This window comes from Pteropus medius, unplaced genomic scaffold (assembly GCF_902729225.1).
Source record: "Pteropus medius unplaced genomic scaffold, Ma_sr-lr_union100, whole genome shotgun sequence".
NCBI classification, from domain to species: Eukaryota; Metazoa; Chordata; class Mammalia; order Chiroptera; family Pteropodidae; genus Pteropus; species Pteropus medius.
The window spans coordinates 20,077,507-20,105,091 of record NW_024352785.1 but is presented as its reverse complement, the minus strand read 5'-3'; the positions used below and the strand labels follow the sequence as shown (position 1 = coordinate 20,105,091).

Genomic DNA, 27,585 nt, shown 5'->3' with positions numbered 1-27,585 from the left:
TAGCCGCCTTTATAAAATAAAACCATCTTAGAATTTTACACCTGAAATGGACCTTCAAGATCATGATTTTCAAAGTTCCCCCTAGCTCTAAAGTCATATTTACCCAAATATCAACTTTTTAAAAGAACAAATATCCCACCTAGTGAGAAATGTGATATTTGAATGGATACAACAGGGTATTTGGGTTCCCGGTTGGAATAAATTATTGCTTTTATGACTTTTAATTCTAGATTGTTTCTGCAGATGTTTTAGCATTTCATTAAATGAAGCATCTTGATCCTGCTCCGAATCCCCTTGAGATTCAATCTTATGTTCTCATGTTCTCTACATCAGTTAAATTGTATCCTATAGAATTATACATACCCAAATTCAAAGTCTAATATATTGAAATCAATTCAATTTTCCTATAATAAGGTCTTGTCACCCTCCTTTGCATAATGTGCAAAAAAGAAGTGAGAAGGCAGAAATCACAATTATGTGAGTCTGAACTTTAATGTTGAACTGACATTCCTGAACCTTTGACATAATTTAATTCAACTCACATTTACGGAGAAGTTATGATATACCAAATTTTGTACCAAGAGCCTAAGTTTCCTAGGGGCAACTTTTTTATCAACGCATAGCACAATGTTAGCAGGTCCTCAAAATACATTTCCAGAATAAGTATAAAAAAATGCACTGGTCCTGCTTTCAAGGAGTTTATAATCTAGTGGGGAAGATAGATGTTCACCCACTGACCCATTTGACTTCCAACCTACAGAGCTGTAAGATAATAAATGTGTGTTGTTTTAAGCCACTAAGTTTGTGTTGACTTGTTATGGTAGCCATAGGAAACTAATTCAGGGTCACAGGCTTGGTTTCAGCTCTGAAAAGGCTTCACTGTGGTGGCATTTCAAGAGAAATGAAGGGCCTGGGGCAGTGAAGGAAAACAGGTGTTGTTCGTTAAACCCTTGCTACTCAAAGTCCTTTGTGCAGCACTGGTGAAAACTGGCCTTTTGTTTGTGGGAAACAAAAGGCCAGACCTACTTAACCACAGTCAGCATTTTAACCAGATCCCTAGGTGATTTGCATTCATATTAAGGTTTGAGAAGCACTAAATTAAATATATTAAAAACTACTTTAAAGTGTGGAGAAATCTTTGATTCTTCTTTCTAACACATAAGTTTCCTGGAAAAAAATATTAAACATACTAACAAGAATGCTAGGTTGCTGTCTGTTACCACTGACAAAAGCAACATTTCTATGGCTCTTAAATCATGAAGATGGTCCTTCAGTGAAATCCATTTATTCCTGCCAGCAAAGGATTTTCCTTCTTTGAAAATTCTCATGAGCTGAAAGATTATAAATGTCAAAAATTTTATACCTTTAAATAAATATTAGAATATCTGGAACAGTACTCATAGAGCCAAGTGTGGGGGACAAAATAATTTCATTCACATAAAACATTTTCTTTAGTTACTTTAATATAAAAGACAGCAATGTTCTATATTTCGTATATTTAAAAAAGTTTTAAACTCTCTAATAAGTATTTAATGAAAATAAATTTATTGAAAGGTAGCAATGACTACAAAATTAATACTACCAAATCATTATAATTGGAAGGGAGGTGGAGAAAATATTAAACAAAAATATGAATGTTTTAAAACTGCATTTTATCCAGGCTTTATCGTTTTGTATAATCTTGTTCATATTAGAAGACGTTTTCAACATGGTTGTAAAGATGGTTGTAAAGATATTCAGCTAAAGTGATGATACTTCAAAGATTTTAAAACAGTCCTCCAATATGGCATCGCAAATCATCCTATCTGTTTACAAAATTAAAACAAGCAATGACCCAATGAGTCTCTAGGAAAAGATTCAGTTGAAAAAGAGAACACTAACAGAGAATTAGTGATTAAGAAAATTAGCATAATCAAGAAAGATATGTAATTATTCCACATAATTTTATCTGGTTAGATCAATGCAACTCATTCTATAAGCTGACTGCATTATGAGGAAAACGGGTAATACGAATCAGAGTCCTGTTTTTAAAGTCTCATAATAATCCTATTTCAATCAACCTGTATGTAAAGTAAAAACACTGAATCCACATTAACACAACATACATATACAAAAGTCAAACTATTATTAACACATCTTTTTCTTTACAGTGCACAATGAAGAAAACTTCACAAGAATGTGCACTTTTGAAAGTTATGATCAATGTGTACAGTACACACGAAACAGGCACCTCCATTATAATTTTTTTAAATAAATAAAAGCACATTAAGAAACAAAGAAGGTAAGCAGCACCTGAAGCTTTTGACATTTGTAACTAAATGCTGGTACCCAAATGGTCTAACTGGTTAAGTTTTACTAAGAGGCGCAAAAAAAGAGCCAATTTTTGACTTGACATTTTAATTCTGGTACAGATAAGAGTGTGTCCGGGCTTACAGTCCTGTCACCTGATGGTGAGTAGCATACCAGTCGTTCAAACGTCCTATACTTTAGAAAGCAGACCTGACTCTGGAGCACTCGCTTTAATTAGATTTTGAATTTCCTTGAATTTTGGGTGGTCTTTGTCAGCAACCAGCTGTAAGAGAACAGCCTCACTCGTAGTCACTATGATCCCAGTTCGAGCAAGACGCTATAAAACAAAACAAAAACAAAAAAGATAAACACAAATTAAAAAGTAAGCATGAGAATGAGCACCATATTAAAACAGCAAAAAGCATGAGAATGAGCACCATATTAAAACACCATATTAAAACAGCAAAAAGGGACACAGTAGTCTACCCTATTAAAACCATGGTCCTTAGCTATACTAACAAATTCAGTGATGGAGGTATATTTTCAAACTAGCCACACCATAAACCCATTATGATTACTCTCAATATTAGTAATATGGACTAGGAACAAGTAAAAGAAAATAGGTAGCCAATATTATGACTTATATGTGCCAGGGACAGAAGGGAAATCAAGGCTAATGATTATAAAACAATGATTCTAATTTCTTTTTCTCTGTCTAAACATATGACACATGACATTGTGTGTCCTTTCACTGACAAAGAAATGATTGGTGGTAGAAGAGCCTCATGTTGGGTTTAGGAATGTGCCCCTAGAACATTCTTAAACAGAACCACCACTGCCATAATCACAAACTTTTTAGAATCACTAAACCAGAGTATAAAATTTAAAGTTGTATAAAGTTTCACTGACAGGTCAAAGTATGTCCTTGCCAAATTGCTCCAGGAGAAATCATATAAAGAACTAAGGACAGAAATCTCAAGGAGAGGGCGGAGGGAGAGTGGAGGAGGGAGGAAGACAAAGAAGAGAAAGTGGAGGAAAAGGGGGAGGGGGCAGGAAGGGGAGAGAAAAGGGAAGGAGGTGAGAAGGGAATTCTAGAATAGAGAATCACTCTCTAGATCTGTTATCTGAAACCCTAGGCAAAACAACAACAACAACAACAACAACAAACAGGCCGACTGTTAGCCCAAGAAACATCCACTATAAGAACCATGGAAGATGAGGTGGTTAGAAAAATTCCCGGACAAGTCAGAGGAAAAGACCAAGATCAGTCTCTCATCATAAAGGAGTCTCCTGAACAGCCAGGAGATCCCTGTGGAATAAAAGTAAATCCTCCTTCAGACGGTTGTAGACCCACAGGCCCGACCTTCTCACTAGGAGACCTTCTATCCCCAAGGACACAGAAGGGAGTATAAGCCACAGCCTATTTATCAGAATGCAAGCCTTGACTTCAACCGGTACAGAAGAGTATGCAAAGCAGCTGACCAGAACTCTCAAGATATGAACAAACAGCAGGGGAAAACGTAGGAAAGAAGAAAAATGCAAGGCTGCTTGTGCCCCTCATGTTGGGACAAATACCAGAAGGTGAGTGAGTCATCTCTCAGTTTTTTAAAGACTTCTGGAAATGAATTTCCTCTTCCTTGCCTTTCAGTAAGCTCCCCATTATCATATCAACACCCTCAGAAATCTCAAAGGACTGTGTACTTGCTTCAGACAGAGAGCAGGGAATAATTTTAAGACCAGTTGCAGCTCCGATGTGTGAACGTCCAGTCATTCAAACCCAGCTCTCACCCTCACTGGCTGGCTATCCTGCCCTGCCTTCCTTACTGCTCACTGTTGAATCAACAGACTTTTAATATTTGGCCTGAATCTGAATCATACTTTCAATGTCAGTGAAAGTGCTTTATATACTCCAAATGCCAACCTAAGTCAGTTGCCACTAATCTTTCTAGTTCCTTAGTGAGGAAGGAAAGACAGAAAGCTGTTCCCAGGTCTGAAGAAGAAATCTGATGACCCAGAAAGAAGCCAGCTTTCCCAAGAGCTCTGCTGACCCAAGCATGGTCCACTCTAGGCCAAGTCCTCAGTGACACTGAGAGTCAGGTCACGGTGGTGGGGTAGGCTGGGACACTTCAGGCACAGAAATACATTTTAGTAAGCTGAGACCGACACAGTATTACTTAGCTTCAAGATGAGAAATGGCCAATACTGACTAGAAATAAAAAATAATCAAGCCAAGAACCTGTGTTATGGGAAGGCGTGGCTCACCAAAAGCAAAGTTTTTAGATCAGGCTCACAAATCTTCCCACGGTGCCTGCTCAGCCCCAACTCAAACGGGTGCCTGAGCACGGTGAGAACAGCAGCTTTTCCAGACACTGGCTGGTTCCTCCCCATCACCCTGAGCTAGGAGGATGCCGACAATCCTGGTCCCATGCTCACTTTCCTTCCTGACTTTAAAAGGGGCAATTAAAACTCCGGCTGTTTAACACAGTACATGACTAACAGGTTTCCAAAATTCTTCCCTTGCACTTGCAACACCAGCCCAAGGAGGCCAAAGGAAAGATTACTTTGACCCACAAACAGAAAAATGCAAGAGCACAAAGCCATGACAACCTCAGAGAGCGCAGGAGGAAAAAAAAGACAAACCCATTAAATTCCTAAACACTAACAACTCCCTAGAAGTACAAGGATATCAAGTTTGTTCTATTTTACCCTGCATTTACTCTACAATTGTTCGTTGAAAGCAACAATGCCTGACAGACGGCAGATGCTCAAAAATTTTTGTTGAATAAAACACACACCACAGATCCTGGCAGAAAAGTCTCAGTAATGGTAACTATAAACCTTATTATTACAATAATCCTAAAAGGCAATATGGATGGTCTCAGTAATTATCTTCAGTAGTTGTGTTCTAAAGGAACACAGAAGGGGAACTGGCGAGGTTGTCATTTAACTTTCATAGTCATAAAATTAAAAAAAAAAAACAATATTTCTTTCAATAAACGGGGGCAAACTAAAATAACCTCTGCATCAAATCCAGACCAAGGAAAAAAATCAGAAATGTGGCCCATCTTCTCCATCACCACCTGACCTGATTTCACCCTCAACACTTTAACCCAAGGCAGTGCTGTTTGCTCCAGGCCCTTCCAAAGAGCCACCTACCTCAGACCACATTCTTTCTTCCTTAGCCCTTCGCAGGACTAGTCCCTTCTGGGTCTTGGAAGCTAATGTATGTTTACATATTTCTCATAAAACTAACCTCATGAAGACAACAACAAATAACAACAGTAAAAATAAAAGCAAGAGCTAACACTTGAATGCTTACCATCTTGGGCACTGTACTAAGTGCTATCAATACATTACCTCATTCAGTCCTCACAAAAATCCTCCCACGTAGTGGCTATTATTATTTCTATTTCACCAATAAGTAATCTGAGGCACAGATATTAGATAACTTGTCCAAGGGCACAGATTTACAAAATGCCAGAACCGGCATTCAAATCCATATTATTCCTCCACTGTTTGGACTCTGATTCACTGAAATTACAGACTACCTCTCAAAGAACAAGGTTCCGATAGTAAACAGCTATGTTTTTATTCTGATTCTTATGAGAAGACAGAATTACCAACAATCAAAATCTTCTGTGATAAATGCCATAATAAAGACATGTCTAAAAAATGTATGACTGTAGAACAAAAGTCCTTGAAATGTCTTTACAAGCAAAGAGGATTTTTGTTTTTTTTTTGTATGTTTTTAGTTTTCACTTCCTTAAAAACACTCCAAGTTTGGGATTTCAGCATTACCAGAAAGATAAATTATCCACAGAGGAAAAGAACTGCTTGCTGAGTTGATAAGGCTCTGGTAGTGGAAGTGTTTAAGCTCAGATTACTAAGGCAATTTGAAAAGTAGAAGTTGATTAACTCATGGCTGTAAAAACAGCTTAAAGATCTTTGCTGAGATGGGAAAAAGCAATACTTGGTACCTAACTACCAGAGAACCCAAGAGGCCAAATGGGCTTAAAAATAGTTAAACGGAATGAATAAAGCTATTTCTACCTGTAATCCCAAACAAGGACTCACTGCTTCAGGAATAAAATAAAGAAGGGATGGCCAGTTGGGGCCTTAAACCAACTGCTGCTGCCATCTACCCACCTGCTTCTGCGTCAGCCCTCCCCGCTGGCTTTACTCTTCTTTCCCTTCTCTTTCTCATTTGCCCCACTTCACCATCCTAGGGAACACTTTAGGCTAAAAAGATGTCTTAGAAATCCTACAGAGAAAGTGGTTCATAGGCCAGTTGGTGCATGGAACACACTGGAGGGTCTAAAAAGAAAAATTCGGTATTTCCGATTCTCAATAAAAATAACCAGTTAAAGAACTCGCCAACTCAATCCACATGTATATCACTCTAAAATTATTACAGAATTAGAATTAAACATTAAGGGGGGAGGGGAGAGACACAGAGAGAACAAACCCCGATATGGAGTGAACGTTTCAAAGGATTATGTGGTAGTGTGCTTTTTGAGTCTTGAAATAGGACTTGCTTAAGTAAGGCCACTGCTATGCAACATTGACAAAAAATCATTGACTCCCTGACTCTATGGTACATCTGGGCACTCCAGTGCAGAGAGCCATGAAACACTGTATGAGAATGGTATCTACAGGCTGTGACACACCTCCTATTCTCAGAAATTCAGGTCTGGGGAAACCTAATGAGGTTGAACCAGGCCTACCACACTCTAGGTCTGGTGAGATCTTGGCTGAGTTAAACCTAAGTGAACTGTTTTAATATGCAAATCTCTAAATGGTTCAGATTAAGCTTACTGGAATATCTCTTAGTTCATGCATAAAACTACAGAAAACTTATGACGTAATATATAAGGAGCTTTTGGCGTTACTAGTAATCTAGATCGAAGGAGACAGAAGATATAAAACAGGATATGGTGGTGAGGCCTCAAAGGTCAGCCAAAACAAGCCCAGACTCTGGAAATCAGTGAATCTGACACTGTTTGCCCAAGCTCAAATTTAAGAAGTAAATCTTTCATTGCTGTAAAATATTTGATGCTCTTCAAATTTATTTGGAAAATCTGATAAATGATTTATTTTAAAGCAGGACAATTACCTCAAGAGCAAACATCCTGTCCATCATGCTTCTTGATGAGGTGGCATCAGCAACAATATGAACCTCAATACCTCGGCCAACTAGTTCCAGAGCTGTTTGTTGGATGCAAACATGAGTCTAGTAGGAAAGTAAAAAAATCACATGTAATAACGCAGTAAACTAAAAGAATTTTACAAATGTGGAACCACATGATAAAGCAGAAAGAGCACTATAGGTCTAATGACCTTGTCCTACATGCAGTTTTGCCTCTAATTCACTATGTGATCTTGGGCATAAAAAGCATCTCTGGCTTTGGTTTCCTCTTTGTAAAGTGAGGAATTGGGTTACATCAACATTCCGTACACTAGGAACGTTGACCATATTCCTAGAGCTCTGTGAGAACTTTCTAAAAGATTTTCCTCTTTGTCACCTGGATGACCTTTATACAGCTGACTACTACCACTCAGTTTTGACGTCACTTGCAGTGGGGGTTATTTCTGAATGAGTCTGCAGTACTGCAGGTTGAGAACGTAGTGAGAAAACTGAGTTGTTATAATACCCAGTATACATCACCAGCAAATGTATTATGCAGGTTCCATCTTTATAAGTGTTAACTGGTAACAAATCATTAGCTGAAAAAAAAAGTAAAAACATGCTTCAACAACAACTGGATTATACGACCATGGCAAAGATTTCTATGCCATGATGCCAACATTATCTTTACATGACAAGAGGGCTTTGGAGAATTATCAACTGACACCTCATTAAAATTAGCACTGGAGGACTGCTCAAAGATGATTTTCTTTAGGCATGAGGTCCAATAATAGTAAACAAGCAAAAAAGAAGTACAGAAGTCAGCATTTGGCATGACATGTTTATACATACAGGCTTCCTCTAAACTGTCACTGAAGTCAAAATACAAATATTTAACATACATCTAAACCTGAGACTGTATCTTTCTACTATTAAAGCCTACTACTATAAAACCTACTATTAAAACATTGTAAGTATATAAATTAATATTATTATTTGGATTTCATTGTTTTTATTTCATAATTTTTAAATTTCAGTTCAATAGTTGTTTACAAGCCATAAACAAATACTTATATTCTGTTTGTACATGTCCAAAAAAAACAATTCAAACAAAAAATCATTTAAATCAGTATTAGGAATCCATGAGCATTTTTTTCCTTTAAAAAGATATGTATATGATTCAAATGTGAAGGACAACTACATGACTTCTAAGGTTTTTCTAGAGCAAAAATATGACCAAGGTGAAATCCTACAACACATAAATAAAAATAATGCCTTTGGTGAAAATGTGTTCCAGAAGTAGTGGTTAAAAGTACAGGGCCAAGAATTCACCAACCTAGATTTAAAACTAGCTCCATCCCTCAACTATCTGTATGACCTTGGGTAAATTATACAGCTTCTGTTTTAGGTTCCTCATTTATAATACGGGAAGACCAAGAAAACAGCTCAGAGGGTTGCTATGAGTTTCGTGAATTAGTATATACAAAGTGTTTCAATTAGTGCAATGTAAACAGTCAACGCTTAATAAATGGTGGCTATTTTTCATCACGATTACCACCTACACAGTACCCTATATACAAAAATGCACTCTGGAATCAAGTTTTCTACAAATGATATTATGCCTAAAACGTAACAAAAGGTACTTACTTCTACTCCAAATAACACAACGCTCCTGACTCCAGGAATCTCTGCTAATGCTGCTTCTACTTCTGGTAACACCATTGAAAATTTGGTCTTCGGAAGTACCAGTTTTACACCTGTTAAATCGATTTCTTGAACAGTGCTTCCGATACCTTTAGGGTACTGTTCTGTTACAATAACCGGAATTCCTAAAATCCGGGCCCCTTGTAACTGAAAAACAAAATAAAAACCACAAAGACCATTAACAATACACATATGTGTGTACACATAAATGTCTATCATGCTTCAGTAAATTAGAAAAAATTAACAAGCATACCAATCTCTGTCCCACGCTAATAATATCCCCAAAATACTTGATGGCTGGTCTGAACCTTTCCTGCATATCACAGCAGAAAAACACAGTGCTTAAAGGTGTAAGATTTCCCAAGGTAGTGAGCTGAGGAAAAAAGAAAAAAGAATGATTTAGCATTCATCATACAATGACATTTATTTTCAGTGGAGGTCACTAAAAGAAGAAAAATGTTCCTACCGTTTTACTTTGTAAGTCAATTTCTACAACTATTCTCCAAAAGAAATGATCTGAATTACAGAAAAAAGTTATCCAAGAAGATGGTCATTAAATTGCTTTTAATAGTGAAAATTAGCAATAAACACAGGACCAACAATATAGATATTTTACAAATTTTAATACATTAACATGACAAAACATTTTTAGCCACTATATGTATATGTTTTCAAAGAATCCATGCCATCTAAAAAGAAATGCTCATAATCTAATGTTAATTTTAAAAATGGAGCACAGTTTAACAGTACTTCAATAATGTAAAAATATGAATAAAAAGTAGAAGCTAATATATGAAAATAATAACAAATGGTTATATAGTTAAGGGTGTTGGTAACATTTTTTTCTTTATACTTTTCCTATATTTTTTCACATGCTATTTAAAAACATTTTCCAAATGCTATTTAAAAAAATATGTATTACTTTTATAATCAGAAAAAATGTTACAACAGTAAAAAACTTAAATATGATGGTGGCATTGCTTACATGTATAGAGTAAAAATTAAAATAACCTATAGTGAGACCACGGAACATAAAACTAAAAAGGCAGATGGAAACAAATCTAGAATTACTGCTATCGCTAAGACAGAAACATTAAGATGCTATTCTTAAGACTAACTTCGTAGAGTTCACAAAAATGCAACGAAATGATGCCAAGCACATCACCACTGTTAAACAAACAGACATAAATTTGACATTTGCATTTTTAAACATGCTTATCACAACCAAGAAAGTCAATGAATTAAGATGAAAACTGGGTATCTGATTACCAAGCATTACGTTATTTGCTGTTGTTGGTCTACTCTTAACAACTTGGGCCCCGTATGGATCTACCAAAGAGTGAAAATCACTGCTGAATATAAGAATTTAATCTCACTGGAATCTTAAAAAGTCCATGGTGCTTTTCCTTCTACCCTCTCAACACCTGAAAACCAGCAAGCATGCAAAATAAAACTCCTGGGCAGTTGCATCAGTGTGCTGGAAGGCCATGCATTAACACATACTTACAGCTTATATTTGCTTAGATCTCCAGCTCTCCGATCTTATCTTAGACATACTGACTAACTCTGTATACTTCCTGACGAGTTTGGTTATCTGGATTCTAAATTCACAAAAAGTTATAAACAGCAAATGAGAAAAAAAACTGCTGGAGACAGACAAACTGATAGCAGCGAGAAATGACAGCTGACAAGATTCAAAGTACAATAAAAGCAGATCAAAACTCGCCTCGTTCTACAATCTAGACTTCTAGTGAGGGAGTAACAAGTTGTACGTAACTTATAAATTAAGACAACACCATTTTAAGCACACTCATGAAGAAAATGTTAAATTATATAACATTTCAGAACTACAATATAAAATGGTTAAAATATCCAAAATATTTTGGATATTTGAAGGAATAAAACCTTACCTATCCAGAAATCCTAAACATTCAGAGTTGTGGACTGCTGGACCTCCTGTTACCTGGTGTTGCTCTGTACCTCATCTCAGCAGTGAGGTGTCCTTTTCTCGGCAGGGGACCACATCAGATACATGTCGTATTAGCTACCACCCTGCAAAACCTTTCTAGTCTAGGAACTCATCATCTATAAACCTTTAGTAAACAAAGAAAGAAACCAGAGATAGGGTAGAAAGACACGTTTTTATACAGAGATGACTGGTTATAATTTAGTGGATCGAAAATGCCTAGATATTCTCCTCTCAAGGAGTTGGAGTTTAACTCCCAACATTCCCTTGAAGTGGCCTGCACTTTGTAATTTGCTTCCTCAGAGTACAGAGGGAGGAGAGTAACTTTACGGTGGAAAAACATGGCAAACACTGCCTCAGCCAGATTAAGGTAATCAGCGATGTCATGCTGATAATATGCAGCCTTAGTATAATGTAATGAGAATGACCTTCATGATCTTCCTCTCAAAATCCCAGAACTCCAGTCTACACATGAGAAAAAAATCAGATAAACCAAAATTGAGGTACATCCTACCAAAGTATCTGACCAGTACTTCTCAAAACTGTCATGATCATCAAAAACAATTAAAGTCCGAGAAACTGTCATAGCCCAGAGGAGCCTAAGGAGACATGAGAACTGAATGTAATTAGTACTCTGGATTAGATCCTGGAACAGAAAAAGATAATTAGGGAAAAGCTTGTTAAAATTTGAATGAAGTGTGGAGCTCAGTTAACAGTAATGTACTAATCTTCGTTCTGTAGTTCTAACAAATATGTCACAGTAATGTAAGATGTTAATTAGAGGAGAAGCTAGATACAGGTAGAGAGAAACTTTTTGCGCTATTTTTGCTGTAAACACTATTCTAAAATAAAAAAGTTTATTAAAAAAATGGTCTCCCTATGCTGTGGTAGTTTGGGGAAAAAGATGCTAGTGTATGAATAACTTCCATACTTACAAGCCAAAAGAGGCTTTGAGGCTACAAAAAAACAAAACAAAACAAAAAAAACCACCTCCCCTCCACCCCAAAAAAAAACCACTCTGAAAAACTCTAACTTCATGTCTAACCAACACTGCCACCCCCCCTCCGAATCTAAATGAATTCCAAAAGCTGCTGTTAAATAACACAACTGACTCTATAATTCTTACTTTCATTCATGAATTTTTCTTAAAACAAAACCTTATGGATAACTAAAAATGCTACTCACAGTCAAACATTTACATGTTGCAACTGCAAGATGGCAAATTAAAAGTGGACTTGACCAAGTGCCATTACAAGTGTAGTAATTACAGATCAATGCGTATTCAAGAAGCACAAATAAGTCACATTGAAAACTATGTGTGTATACATACACGCCTTCATATAGCTATGTATCTATACATATCCCTACAAATATACATACATAATACATTTCAACATATATCTTTAAATATGAAAAGTTGATCGCAGTTATTGGCTTCCTCAAGCAAAAGTTTAAGGGATCAATTTCTAGTACAAAATTTTTGTTCATTTTAAGAATTGTCAGAGCTAGGATTCGACCTTAGATTCCATATTCAAAAGACTTTCATCCCCAAGTCCCATTATTACCAATATCATGACAGTATTTACCCTCCTTCGCTACCACAGAGGCTCTGGCCACTTTCTAACAATGGCTGGTACACCTGCAAGGAATCAGCCCCTCTCTTGCTCAGTCCCACTGGTTACTCAGAACATACAAGGACAGAACATACAAGGTGGCTGGCCTTGCTTAGTGATACACTGGCACCTGTTCTGTTCTCGCCATAAGATTAATATGTGATGAATGTTATATGTTGAATTGTGTCTCCCAAATTTCCTATGTTGAATCCTTAACCCCCAGTACCTCAGAAAGTGACTTTACTTGGAAACAGAATCGCTGAAAGTATAATTAGTTAAGATGAGGTTATACTGGGGTAGGGTGGGTGCCTAGTCCAACATGACTGGCATCCTTACAGAAGGAGGGAATTTGGACAGAGAGGACTTGTGAACATGAAGACAGAGATCAGTATGATGTATCTATGAGCCAAGCAATGCCAGAGATTGCCAGCAAATCACCAAAAGCCAGGAGGGAGACATGGCCAGGTTCTCCCTAACAGCCTTCCAAAGGAACCAACCCTGATCTCTAGCCTACAGAACTCCAAGAAAATAAATTTCTGTTGTATAAGCCACTAAATTTGTGGTCCTTTGTGACAGCAGGCTCCTAGTGAACTACTTAGTGAGTACAGTGTTTATCTTTAGAACTAAAGTTTGGAACTGTAAATGTGATTTTTTCAAAATTCTGGTAGTCTATTATAGTCACAAAATAGGTGTGATCTGCTTGGGAGAGAGTCCAGAAGAGGACACAGGGTAATTATTTCACTCAGAAGGGTTTACAAGGAAATTTGATTACCAAAGCTATAGTTAAGACCTTGCTCCAATACTGACTCACTTAAAATAGAGATCTGTGTGAAATGACTCCCCTGGGTTACAAGGCTCCCTACACAGCGTGGCCTGTAATGTTAGAATCTGAGTTCGAATTTCAATTTCCCTAATTCCAATTATATGAAATCAGGCAAATCCATTACCATCTCCAAATAGCAGTTTTTTAATCTGTAAGAAAGCAAGAAAAATAGTATCTACCTCACAGGGCTATTCCAAGATTCAGTGAGCTTCATGTAATCAATGAATAAATGTATTGTGATATTCCTCATACGGGAAACATACACTACACCTTGAAGTTCCACACGTGTTAAAAAAAACTTTTTCTGTAATGAGGTTAAAAATATCATTTATTACTAAGATCCTTTAATTAAACACACACACACACACACACACACACTCACTCACTCACTCACTCACTCACTCATTCTACTGCCTAACTTAAGTCTGCAGAATTAAAGTGAGTCATAAAGTAGATTTCCAAATGTCACCAAAAGACTTACCATTACATGATCTGTTCCTGGCAAAAGAGGTTTTGGGTTTTTAATTTAGGCTGAAAAAGAACATTTATTTCTACCTGTTCTTCCTACACGCTCTCATGGTGAAGGCTCCATAATCAAAAATTACCCCTTTCAAACTAGCAAGCCCAAGGGGGAACATATTCCTTTCCCTCTTCTTTCCAAACCCTGCCTTCTCTCCATTCCAATCATAAACTCTGGGGTCTCTTCTAATATAAAATATCCATGCCCATTTAAAATAATAACAGTAGTAATAAACTTCCAAGAAAGTGAAAGCTGGGGCTGAATCCCTTCCCAATTAATCATCACTGGAAAAGGTCAAAATAACCTTTCCTTACCTTCCCCCACATAAAGCTGTCAGAGCCTTCCCTCCTACATACAAAAGCAAAATCCTCTCACTAGCAACCTTTTCACAATGTCCATTTCTTCCTCTCTTCTATTTGGGCTCTGCCTTCCCTGGTGACAGGCTAGAAAACACACTGGTGCTGGTATGATATCAAATTTACAAGAGATTCCAGAGATGAATACTTTTAATAGTTAAAACTTGGGAAATATCTTTTGAAAAATTAACACTTGTAAGTCATAAAAATGCCCTAAATTTCCACTGCATAATCCTCTCATTTACGTCTCTTCCTATGTCTCAAAATTCCTCAGATTTCATTCTGACAAAGTAAAGACACATAAACCACACTTGAAACAGGACCTGCCTTAAGCAACCTGAGCTGCCGCAGACACTTGGTCACTTGACAGAATGTTTCATAAAAGACACTAAAAAGTTACTATAGCCTAGTGCTGGCTAAGGAGGTCTTAAAGATCAGTCCCCATCTAGCCACTAACCAAACACGGGTGCAGACAGTGTGGCACAAGCAACCATTGTGTTTCATAACATCACTAGCAATGGCAATAAGAACAAGCATGAAAGCAAACTCAGATCCCTATGTAAATGAAAAATACATTCTACAATATAGTATATGATACAGGACCACAAAGGCTCTAAAGCCTACATTTGGAAAAACAAATCATGTTATTTAAGCAGTGGACTATATGTAGCCAAACTTGTGCTTTTTGTCCCTGCCTCTGGGAGAAGGGGCCTGCCATCCCAATAGCACAGCCTCACTAACGAGCCACCCGAGTCTTCCTATGTGATAGGCATCTACACCAAAGAACGATGAACAGCAAAACAAAGCAAATGATATTACAAGCTCAAGTTTGTGGCCTGTTTCCATTCTGCTTGATATTTTCATTAAGCATAGAGAATATGAATAGTATGGTCAGCTAAAAGAGAGGACCTTTACATATTTTCCTATCTCCGCTATTACCATGGAACCTTGGGCAATTCCCTGTATGTTCTGCTTTTCTGCAAAATGAAAGAGTTGGATTATTAGGTAAGGAACAAGAATTGGGTTTTATTCATGTTTGCATTCACTGTGCCAAGCACTTACAGTTGCAACACAAATGTTTGTAAAACGAATTCTATAGTCTTGTCCAACCATAAAATGTCCACATCTCTAGAATTACACAGCTGGGTTCCAAAAATATATAGTAAAATGATCATGAGAAGAATTATCTTTCCTTTCTGAGAGTATACACATACACACACATATGTATATCTTTTCATATAGCTATAAATAGGTATCAGAATAGGTATATGGATATATGTGGGAGTGTGAATGTGTGTGTGTGTGTGTGTGTGTGTGTGTGTGTGTGTCCCTCCACATTATCTATTTTTAAGCTAGGGAGGCATCTGGCTGAAGAAATCAAAATATTATCATTATTAAAATGATATACAAAAGAAACATTTAAAAATATTTAAAAATATATTCTTGGACTGAAAAAAATGACATTTTAAAAAGGATGGAACAGAGTAGTGATATTACTATAATTAGTTTAAACATCAGCATAAAAAATTAACTGTTATCTCTTATACCAAACAAAGTATTTCAAAAGCCACAAGTGACCTGAATTATAGAATGCCTTTTAAGAGAACAGATAGGACATTTCAAGTATACACGTATACATTATTAAATTGAAGAATGTTTAATTTAAAAGAGTTGTCAGACCCAGGCCTTGAATTTTTTAAAATAAAAAAATCCTATCTTGGGGGGTTAAATAATTAAACTTTACAGATACGTGTGTGTGGGGGGGGTGGTGCAAATTTGGCATAACATCTTATTAGGTAACAGCCCACCCTCGCTCCCAACCACTACAGGAAATCATCACAAAGGAGTCGGCATCCTCAGGACGGCCCTAGACTGCCTCAGTTAATATTTGGATTCTTGCCTTTATTAATGGATTTGCCAAAGGTGCATCCAAATTCTTAGGTATTTTGGCAGCAATAATCTAAACAGAGTGACAAAGGCTGCAAAGAGGTGTCAGCCATGAAAACTTTTAGAAATTTATTTATTTTAAAAAAATTTCAATTAGTTGACATATAATATTAGTTTCAAGTGTACAACACAGTGATTAGACATTTATGCACACCTTAAAAAGTGATCACCCCAATAAGTCTAGCACCCATCTGGCACCATATATAGTTATTACAATATTACTATGTCCCGTATGCTGTACTTTATATCCCCGTGACTATTTTTCTAACTGCCATGAAAATTCTTGAAGACATAAAAATGGGGAGTCGTAAACACCTCTGAACTACAACTGAACAAATTCTCTATATGGACAACAGAAAAAATTCTAGGCTATCAGAGACCATCTGCCTCCCTCTAGGCTCTCCCCTGGGTGGCAGTGGATTTTCAAAGCCTTTGTTCCCTGAACACAGGAACTTTATCCAGGTTAAAGTATCAGCTTTGGAAGCTTCTGGCATGGGTGCTGTGGTGATAGGAAACAAAGCCAATTCCAAGGCCAACTATAGCTGCGAAAAAAACAAACCAAACCAAACCAAAACAAAAAAAACTCTAGAGAATAGTCTTCAGAAAACAGTACTTGAATATTAAAATGCCTCTAACTCTGAATCCCACATTTCAGTTTGGCCTTCCGAAGAAATGGCTTATCAGTTCCTCAACTGAAGAAAAATTGTTGATGGTGTCGTACCTAACTAAAATATATCTTTATGTTCCTTCTTTTCAAAATAAATAAATAAATAAATAAATAAATAAAAAATCCTCCAGTGAATCTTCTGAGAATACAAAGTGGACAGGAGACCTATCTGCCGTAGTATTAGAGCCTGGCTTAAAAAGAAAAAAAAAAAAACATTAAAAAGCTATAAAATAATCCTCAGGTATAGGAACTTTCTCAGTCAGCATGAGCAGGAAATCATTGTCTAGCTACAGTTGATATTTAAGAAGGGTACTGCAGTCCTGGAGTCAAGAGACTTCAACGAAGGAGGCGCATGTGGAATCAACAGATTCAGTTGACGGGTACTAGGCAGAGGCTAAGCAAACGGTTATTTCACTTAAGGTTAGAGAAGGCTTAAGGTCAAGGAACTGAAAGCCCGGGAAGAAGAGAAGGAAAGGGTCTGATTTCTGAAGTTTGTGCCTCCGCAAGTGGTGGCCGCAACTCCGGGAAACAAACCCTAAGACCACTACTCCCCACAATCTCTTTCCCCTCATTCTGCATCATCCCCAAATAAAAAAACAGCCACTACCGCACAGCCCTTTGGTTACGGAGGGGGCTGGGACTCGCTCCTAGTACACAAAGCAGATGCGAGCAGCTGAGGACCACACACGTGGGGGCGTTTGCGCGCGCCGCCACCAGCTGGGAAGCCCACGCCCCCGCCTCGACCGCGGACAGCTGGTGACCGTCGCCTTTGGACTGGCCCATTCTCTGGGCCACCTCCAAGGCTTGCGATAGCGGCGCGGCCCTTCCGAGCCGGAGAAGCGCGGGGCACCTGAGGAGCGCGGCGGGGACAGGGACGCGCGGTGACCCGGAGCAGGGAGCGGCAGGGCGCGCGGCCCTCCCACAGCACCCACCTGGATCTGCAGCGGCACGAGGCGCACCTTGCAGCGCTCGCTCACCGCGAAGCCCTTGGGCAGGTCCACGTACTGGCCCCACTCTTCCGCGAAGAGCTGCACCACGAATTTGCGGTGCATGTCGAGCTGGTCGCCGTACAGGCTGAGGAACTTCTGGATGAGCAGCTCGTAGCCCGCGCCGTGCGGCACGGACGAGGGCCGCGCGAAGACCGAGAAGCAGAACAGCACGGGGACCGTGCCCGACGGCGCCCCCGCGCCCACGCCGCCGCCGTGGGGGACCGCCGGGACCGCCGCCTCCGCCGCCATGTTCCCCCGAGCGTCTGCCCGCACCGCCTGCCGCCGCGGCCCCGCCTCCCCGCGCCGCGCGCTCGGCTAGGCGAAGGGGCGGTTCCCGGCGGCCGCGGCCGGCGCGCCCTCCTCCCCGCCGGGTGCAGGCCGGACCGCCGCGTGGGGCTGGGCGCCGGGGCAGCCGTGCGCGCGCGAGCGAGCGAGCGAGCGCCTGCGCCGGCCGGCCGGACCGCCCCCTCCAACCGCCGCCGCTGCGCTGCTGCACCTCCGGGAGGAGTTTTGGGGCACCTCCTCCATCCCGCTCCGCCCACGTTGGAATGAACGGGGTTTTCCGAGTGTAGAGTTGCATAGAGGGACCCAGGGCTGCTGGGAAGCGTTACCTGTTGGCCTTGTGCAGAGGCATGCTGTCCTTCTCGAAGATAGCAGTCATCTTAAAACCAATAGGACAGGCTGATAGATCGTCTAAGAGAAGCAGAGTTTAAAATGCTTCCTTAGGACCACCCAAGGCTCAGAATTTCATGTTGTTTTCTTCAGTCCCATGGAACACAATATCTCTAGCAATGGATTTGAGATCTTGACCTCCCTTTATCTCTACCCAATTTCCGGGAGAACTTGGGCTGGGAATTACAAAGTATAAAGAGGTTTACAGAGTAGAAGTCAGGGCTTTATATTTAAACAGGACTTGTTTTTAAGCGAGTAAAAGCGATCACCTTCAAATGAAATAATCCTGTGCTTTATGAACGCTGTAAGGCACTGTAATTAACTGGAATTAGAAAAGCATACACTATGAACAAAATTTCCTTATCAAGTTCTAGGAAGAGAGACTCATGAATCTAAACATAAAATTAAATTTCAGATACTAGGGGTTTCTCCTTATAAAGTAACTTTTATGGTAGGTTTTCTCAGCTGGCATTGTTGACACGTTTGGAATGGATACTACTTTTCCTTGGTGGTGGTGGTGGGGGCGGCTATGTTGTGTATTTGTAGAATGTTTTGCAGCATGCCTGGCTTCTATCCACTAGATGCCAGTAGCACCCCACTCTTTCCTAGACTTGATAATCAAAAATGCTTCCAGACATTGCCAAAAATCCCCCAGAGGGCAAATTTGCCCCCATCCAGAACCACTGCATTACAGCAATGCTGAGGCCATTATTTGGCCTTTATTGCTCATTTGTACCCAAGCTACTGAAAAGTCTGTCTTCTGGCTTCTCATCAAACTTGGAGCGATACACTTAAAACTATTGTCGGAACCGATCAGACTCAAAATCATATTTTTGCAGACATCATTCTATTGCAAGGTTTTACAGGTGAGAAAATTTGTGCTGAGAGAAAGGTACTTCCTCTAGGCCGACTGACTACAAAAGGTACCTATTCTGGGTGGACTAATTATAAAAGTGTTCTTTCCAATCTATCAACAAGACTTGATGGCCAGAACCCTCTCATTCATGCCAGTGCTACCATGCAAGACCTACCCACCACCATCCCTCATCTGACTGTAACACTGTCCTCATAAATGGTGCTCATTCTTTGATTTTTGCACCCTTAAGATCCATTTACCACATGGCAATCAGAGTAATTCTTTTAAAAAACAATTTCAGAGTACATCACTTTTCTTTAAAAAATTCTCCAATACATAGAAACAGACCTCAGGAAAATCCAGATGTTGGAATTAAACGAAAAGAACATTATAGCACTTATTATAAGTACATTTAAGAACATAAAGCACAGATAAGAATGAATAGATGTAGAATATCAGCAAAGAAATGAAAATGACAATACATGTAAGTTTTAAAACTGAAAAGTACAATATCTGGAATGAAAAAATTCACTAGATAATCTAAACATCATATTATAGGTTGCATAAAAAATGATTAGTGAAATTGTAAACAAAGTAAATGTGAAAAGCAAAGAGATTTACAAAGTATAAAAATAGCTTTAGTGACTTGCAATATCAAGTGGTCTAACATATGTGTAATTGGAGTCCAAGAAGGAGGGGCTCCACACAAGACTTTCTGACTCCATTTGTGTTCTCTGGAAACTTTGTGATAAGGAAAGCAAATAAATCAATTAACAAAATAGCTTTTACACCCCTGGGGCATAGTTGGCAATGCCTGGAGACATTTTTGGTTGCCACAATTGAAAAGTGGAGTATTACTGGCACCAAGGTTGGTGCTAAGTACCCAACAAATGCACAGGACAGCCCCCCCCACCCCCAATGAAAAAAGATTCAGCCTAAAATGTCAATAGGGCCAAAGTTGAGAAACCCTGCTCTAGGCTATTGGTATTGAAAATGGAAATGAGTGGATGAATGTGTTTTTATTTTGGAGGTAAAAGTAAGATAATTTTCTGTATATTAGATGTGGGAGATCAGGAAAAGGCAAAAAATCTAGAATGATTGTAAGTCTTTGTGCTTGCGTATCTGGCAGCGCCATGGTGCCATTACTGAGATAAAGAAGACTAGAAGATCACATCAGGGGTTAAAATCAAGAATTCTGTTTTGGCCACGTTAAGTTTGAGATGCTTGTTAGGAATTAAAAGTAGAAGTGAGCAGGTAGTTGCAAAAATGTATCTGAACCTCATCGGACAGGAAACTCAAGATATAAATATAAGAGACATTAGTACAAAGAAGGTATTTAAATCAGGGGAATAGATGAGATCACCTGGAGGAAGATGATAGGTAGAGTAGAAAATAGGGCCTATGACAGAGTTACAGTTAAGCAAAGTTGATGAAGGTAGGAATGAGATCGATAAGGAATAGATACTAAGACGGAAAAAATCCTGGACACTGGAATCATGAAAGTTAATACAAAAAGTATTACTATTATATTGAGCCAAATGGAATTGCTTAAATAACTTTAGACCGACAAGACCAGAAATTTCATACAGTTCAACCTCGTACAAAGAAAGAATGGCCAACTATGTCAAATACTGTTGAGAGATCAAGTATAATGAGAGTGAGCATATGGAATATGGTGACATAAAGGATCTTGGGGACAAAGGCAGTTCCATTGGAGTATAGGGGATAAAGGTCTGGTTTTATTGAGATCAAAGAAAAAATTGATAGTGATAAATGAGTCAATCAATTTTTTAGATTGAGAGGGAAAGGGGTTTAAAAGAATTTCTTTAAAGACAGAAAATATTAGCGATAGTAGATTTTTGTTCTACACTGCTGAGAGCCAGAAGAAAGGGACAGATATATGGTGCAGTGAGAGAGATATCCAGTACATAGAAACAGACCTCAGGAAAATCCAGATGTTGGAATTAAACGAAATACAGAAGAAATACAGACCTTGCAAAGGATGGAATCGGAGGTTTGGGCTTCTTGTAGGATCATGGACACATGTTCTATTGAGGATGAAAGGCAGAGAATTTGGGTAAACATACAGGCAGGTTAACAACTTTGAAATAAGAAAATGAGGGAGTTGTCTAATTATATTTTCTTGTTTGTCATATAGAACTTTACTATTCTCAACTGTGTATTATCCTTAATTTTTAATATATATCTCCTTAATACACACACACACACACACACACACACACGTATATTATACTAAATGTAGTCATAATTTTGGCCCGGGCTGGTATTCCTAACAATTTTTAATTATTTTCTTTAAAGGAAGAAGCAAAATTGTAAACTCTTTCCCAAAACCAGAACTCCCATTGTCTCCAAAATTTATCTTGCCATTCGGTTTTCATCTTTTTCATAATTTTACATGAAGGCTTTGTCTTCCTCTTTCACTAGTATTCCCAATTCCAATGTCTTGTCAAATCATATAAACTCAGTAAATACTTGAACAAATAAATGAATAACTAAATTTGATTTATCTTAGCATTCTTTTTATCCTTTGGTTGAGTATTTGAAGTCATTTTTCACCCTCTCCAAAGATGTTGTAATATTCTGTTTCCCATCAGTATCCATGGGCTTGGTTCTTGGACCTTCTCAGATACCAAAACCCATGGAAACTCAAGTCCCTTATATAAAATACATAGGATTTGCATTTAAGTTACTCACATTTTCCCATATACTTTAAATCATCTGTAGATTACTTATAATACTTAATACAATGTAAATGCTGTATAAATAGTTGTTGTACTGTATTGCTTAGGAACAAATGACAAGGAAAAGAAGTCTGTGCATGTTCAGTTCGAACTCAACCATCAGTGTAGGTATAATGGTATGGTACACATCAGCAACAACTGACTTTTTTTTTTCCAAATATTTTGATCCACAGTTCTTGGAATTTGTGGATGTGGAATCCAAGGATGCGGAAGGCTGACTAAAGTTACATTTTAGTGTGTTCCAAGGTCCCTGTTCCTAAATTATTGACAATCTGAATTTATTCATGTATATTATATCAATTACAAATACTTTGACTTGCAAGAAACAGAATGCCTGATAAATAGTTTACATTTGCATGTAACTACAAGTCCAGAGGAGGGAGGGGCTGCATTGGGGGCAGCAGCTCAACAACTACGTCATAGCTTAAGATTGGTGTCTCTCTGGTTCTTTCTTCCTTTCTCTCATGGTCCTATGATCGGCCCTGTAATTCCAAGCATCACACAACTGTATTCAGAGGCTGGAAGCAAGGGCAGTACAAGAGAGGGACATTTTTTTCTGTTTCCTTTGCCATTATTGAAGAAAAAAAATCTTTTCCAGAAACCCTTGAGCAAACTTCTCCTGGCATGTCATTGGCCAGAAATGGGTCATGTGCCCACCTTTAGACATAAAAGTAAGTATGTTAGTACTAAGGAAGAGGGAGAGAATGGCTCCTGGTGCACAACAAAGAATAAGGGCTCCAAACTATCACAGAGTAGCCAAACCCAGCTTTCCATCTTTGACTTTGCTTAGTGAAGGCAGCAGGTGGCAACTGCCTCAAGTTTCCACTCCATTATTTACAGTCTTGGGGTGTTTTTCAATACGTGAGCATTGTGACCGAATCAGATAGGGAGGCCTTGTGCTTTCTTCACTTATGTGATACATGTCTGGCTTTTCTATGCAGCCTCTGTGGCCACTTTATATTGTCAGTGGTTTCATCACCATTAAATTTTAAAATCTAGTGATGAAGAGTTTAAAGTGATTTCTCATAACCTCCTTTCTGGAGCTGAAATTTAGCAAAAAGAGGATTTCTATAATTAATGTTGCTTTGATGCCAGCCTCTACTTTCATAGGCAGGATTTGCTCCAATTTAAGTTTATTAAAAAATTGTACTATTTCCTGTTACTTTTATTTTTAGAAACAACCTCTTCAATGTTAATATCATACCTCCAAACATTGTGCTACTGGATTCTTAAGTTTTATAGAGTAATTAAAACAATATTTAAGGCCAAAACTAATATAAAATATAATGGGACTTTTTGTGCACAATTTTTTTTTTTACTTTCCCTTAGCCTTACTTAAGTCAATTGTCTACTTAATATTCTATGTCTCTGAATTAATTACTGCTTTGGCCTCACCTTTTTTTGGATACTATTTATTAAATATTTACTGCTTATGAGGTCCAAGCCCAAGCACTTTACATGTATTATTTAATTTGACTCATACAATAATCCAGTGAGACAATGTTTCCTTCCTCCCCTCACCCCTCCCACTCCTTACATTTAACAAGAAAACTGAGGCCTAGAGAGGTGAAATGGCTGCTTGGGTTCATGTAACTTATAACTGCAGAGTAGGAACTCAGTTGGGGATCAGTTTATCTGACTCCAAAGTTTCTTAATCACTATAGTAGACCATCTTCTCTTGCATGAGTTTCTTATCATTCTTTGGAAAGCAAATTTTAGCTTTCCAAACAGCAACCATTTTCAAAGCTTTGACAAATATCTCACATACCCTTCCAGGTGACTTTGCTGCCTGAAATATAAATAGGACATATTCTTAATTAAGTGAAAGGGGAAGGCTTTGGAATGTGGCCACTGTCCCTTCTAAAGCTACAGGTGTCTCTTCTCTCTTATTCCATCTGATTAAAAGGTCTGCTGGTAGAAGATGGACTGCCACATGGCATATTCTATTCACTTTCCTTATAAGACTAAGTTTTTATCAGGAACCCCTTTCTGTGCTCAGACACAAACAAATTCCCTGAAAATACACAGTTAATGGTCCTTGAGCTGTCTGACTCTCAGTATTTCAGAGCATGAAGGTCTGACCATTTTCTTGGAATACAATAACAAACACTTTTATAATGCTTACCATGTTACAAGCATAGATATAAGTATTTGTATTAGTTTCCTGGGCCTGCTGTAACAAATTACCACAAACTAGGTAACTTAAAACAATAGAAGTTTATTCTCTCACAGTTCTAGAGGCCAGAAGTCTGAAATCAGTATCACTGGGCCAAAATTAAGATGTCAGCAGGGACATACTTCCTCTGGAGACTCTAAAGGAGAATTTGTTTTTAGCTTCTTCCAGCTTCTGGTGGGTGTTGACATTTCTTGGCTTGCGGTCACATCATTCCAGTCTCTGCCTCCATCTTCATATCACCTATTTCTCTGTCTGTTTGTGGTCATATCTCCCTCTGCCTTCCTCTTATATAGATACATGTGATTGCATTTAGGGTCCACCTGGATAATCTCCCCATTTCCAAATCCTTAAATTATTCACATCTGCAAAGACACTTTTTACCATGTAAAGTAACATACAGATTCTAGGAATTAGGACCAGATATCTTTGGGGGCCATGATTTAGCCTACTATAATATTTTATACATTAACTCACTTAATCACACAGCCATGGAGATAAATATTATCTCCATTTCATGATGAAAAAACTGAGGCAGAGAGAAGTTATATAACTTATCTAAGATCATATAGTCAGTAAGAGGCAGTGTCTGGATTTGCACCCAGGAAATTTGCGACCTTAAAAACTAGCTGCCACTATAAGTGAGTGAAAAAAAAAAAATCCTACAGAAGAATTCTCCAGTCCGAATGTGCTAAGATAGAAGTCAAATAACAAGAGGTTTCTCCTTTAAAAGCTGTACTCCTAGGTTATGGAATTTCCCCACTTTCCCATCTTTGGCAGGACTCCTTGTTCCATTGTGCACTTTATCATCTTATACATATGCAGCAGTCACTTTAAGTGCAGGGCTTTTAGAGTGATACGAGAATAGTATGCCGTATAAACTGTATGCAGCTGAGGTATTTGCTGAATGAATGGACTTTCAACCAATCCATCAAAAAAAAACACCACGTCTGAGTTGGCAATAAGCAGTAAACAAGCTAGATACACCTTATCATTTATAATTGTTAAGGCGGACCCTTCTGGAACAGCTTGCTAGACTCCTGTACTGCCAATACCCCAGCCTAGTTAAAGTTTCTTTTTCTGTGACCCTTAGATCCCAGGAAAGGGGTTTCTAGATTGAATGGCCTATGGCATCAAATTGTTATATTCCTAAGCAGACAATCTCTAGAGTATATTATTAGAAATGAAATTAAACTGAGGTTTATTAAATATTGCCAAACTGGTTTCTTACTGAGTTTATAGTCCACTAGGAATATTTGAGGTTCAGTTTTCCATCTCCTTTTGCTTATTCTTTCATAGACTTTTTTTTTTTTTGCCAGTCTCATAGTATTTAATGATATCTCTGTAGTTTTAATTTTTTTCACTAATTATGAAGTTAAACTTTTTTTCTATATTTTCTTAGATATTTAGATTTCTTGTTATCATAACTGTTTATTTTAATTCTTTGCCATTTGTATTTACCTTTTGCAGGGTTCTATACATGAATTTTTAAAACTAAACTTGTTTTAGAATACAAACATCCTAAATGTCATTGCCTATTTTATGGCCTGATATATCGTTTAACAAATAAACTTAACAAACTAATATTTGGTAACTCTGGTGGGAAATTATAATTATTTTCAAGTTGTTTTTATCGTGTTTAATAAATGTGGTTCACTAAAGGGATTTCTGGGGATAAATGTATTCTGCACAGATCAAAAAAAGACAAGCCACTGAAACTCTTACAGTTTTTCTTCCCTGTGGCTAAAGATAACAGAATTGAAATATGCTGCAACTGTCAAGGATTTTTGTACTGCTCATCCAGGCTTAAATATCTGCTAATTTAGATAATGGCTGTAGTCCATCGGTTAACAGTATTTACAACAAAAAACCATATGGCCAGTACTTGGAAGGCCAGTCATTAGCTAATGTGAGTCATTTCCAGATGATATGGAGATAATTTATATTGTCAGTGCGAATTCTATTTGAGTAGTATGACATCTGCCAGGGTTGACCTTAAGAGTAGACCTTGGTAGTTACTTATGCATTGACTACCGAGGGACTCTGAATAAAGAACATTCACCCATCACAAATTATGAGGTACAGACTTAAGCAAGCACTAGAGCTTGAGGGAGGGAGGGGAGAGATGAGAGAAAAAGAAGGAAAGAGTCAGAAAAGACTAGGAGGACAGAGACTGAGCAAATTAAAGTCTACATTAGTCAGAGTAGATACTAGGTTATGCTGGTAATAATGGCTTAACCCTATACAATTTTTTTTTTCTTGCAGCCCGTGGTTAGCATGGATCAGAGATGGCTCTGCCTGATGTAGTTACTCAGGAGTTAGATACTTCTGTGATCATCAAAGCTTCCTTGCCAAATTGATATGTATCATTTCTGGTCACACTTGGTTGTCCATAGCAAATCCCACGGCCGCCTATAACTTCACAGGAATTGACATACCTTCTATCATATGCCTGGAAAAAATGAACTGGAAATATTTGGTAGACAACATAGTGACTACCAAAGACTACCATTCTGGTTAGCCAATCTCAGTTCAATTGGTTCATTCTCTACCCCTAAAACAGAATACATCTACCCCTATTCTAAAGATGACAAGCCAAGAATTCTATTCAGTCATGACACTAAGCTTAATATCTTGGACCTCTGCATTATATCCATCAGTCTGTACCTCAAGACTGGATGTGGCTACGTTTGAAACGGAGACATATAAACTAAAAAGAAAAGTTAATAACATCGAACACACACACTCACACACACACCTGTACATTAGTGTCACAAAAACAGATAACCATGATAAGGCTGGAAACAATAGGAGGCCGTTCGGAAAGATAGGAACTGCTGAAGACGACTAGTATAGTGATTTTTCTGTGAGTCTTACCAATGAGCTGGAACAGGAGGCTGTCTGGCATTTCACTCATCTTAAACTAGGCCTAGGATGATACCTGGAAAAGAGACACAAGGAGCTTTCACTACTCAGTACTTTGCCAAATGAATATGATGAAGTTAAAACCATATGTAGTGTATATAAAGATAGATACCAGAATATGACACAGTTTACTTTTATCCCGGGCATTTATATCAGTTTCTAGATCTGCAAAATAAAATTCCCTTGTGAGCTGACTAA

General features: G+C 38.2%; 1 protein-coding gene across 1 annotated transcript; it reads right to left on the bottom strand.

Annotated features, from left to right (window-relative positions):
- Window positions 1–1,445: 1,445 nt before the first annotated feature.
- ISOC1 (isochorismatase domain containing 1) lies at window positions 1,446–18,277 on the bottom strand. The gene is made up of 5 exons (XM_039848605.1): window positions 17,943–18,277; window positions 9,372–9,491; window positions 9,062–9,265; window positions 7,403–7,519; window positions 1,446–2,626 (listed from the first exon to the last, which is right to left on the bottom strand). The coding sequence occupies exons 1-5, from the start codon at window positions 18,246–18,248 to the stop codon at window positions 2,480–2,482; spliced, it is 894 nt and encodes a 297-aa protein (XP_039704539.1). The 5' UTR covers window positions 18,249–18,277; the 3' UTR covers window positions 1,446–2,479.
- Window positions 18,278–27,585: the final 9,308 nt, after the last annotated feature.

Excerpts from the sequence above, each read along its gene's own strand:
- ISOC1 (XM_039848605.1), bottom strand. The coding sequence starts at position 18,248 with ATGGCGGCGGAGGCGGCGGTCCCGGCGGTCCCCCACGGCGGCGGCGTG. Across the intron at positions 9,492-17,942 it reads TCGTGCCGCTGCAGATCCAG|CTCACTACCTTGGGAAATCT; the intron begins GTGGGTGCTGTG and ends TTTTTTCCTCAG. Across the intron at positions 9,266-9,371 it reads TTAGCGTGGGACAGAGATTG|TTACAAGGGGCCCGGATTTT; the intron begins GTATGCTTGTTA and ends TTTGTTTTTCAG.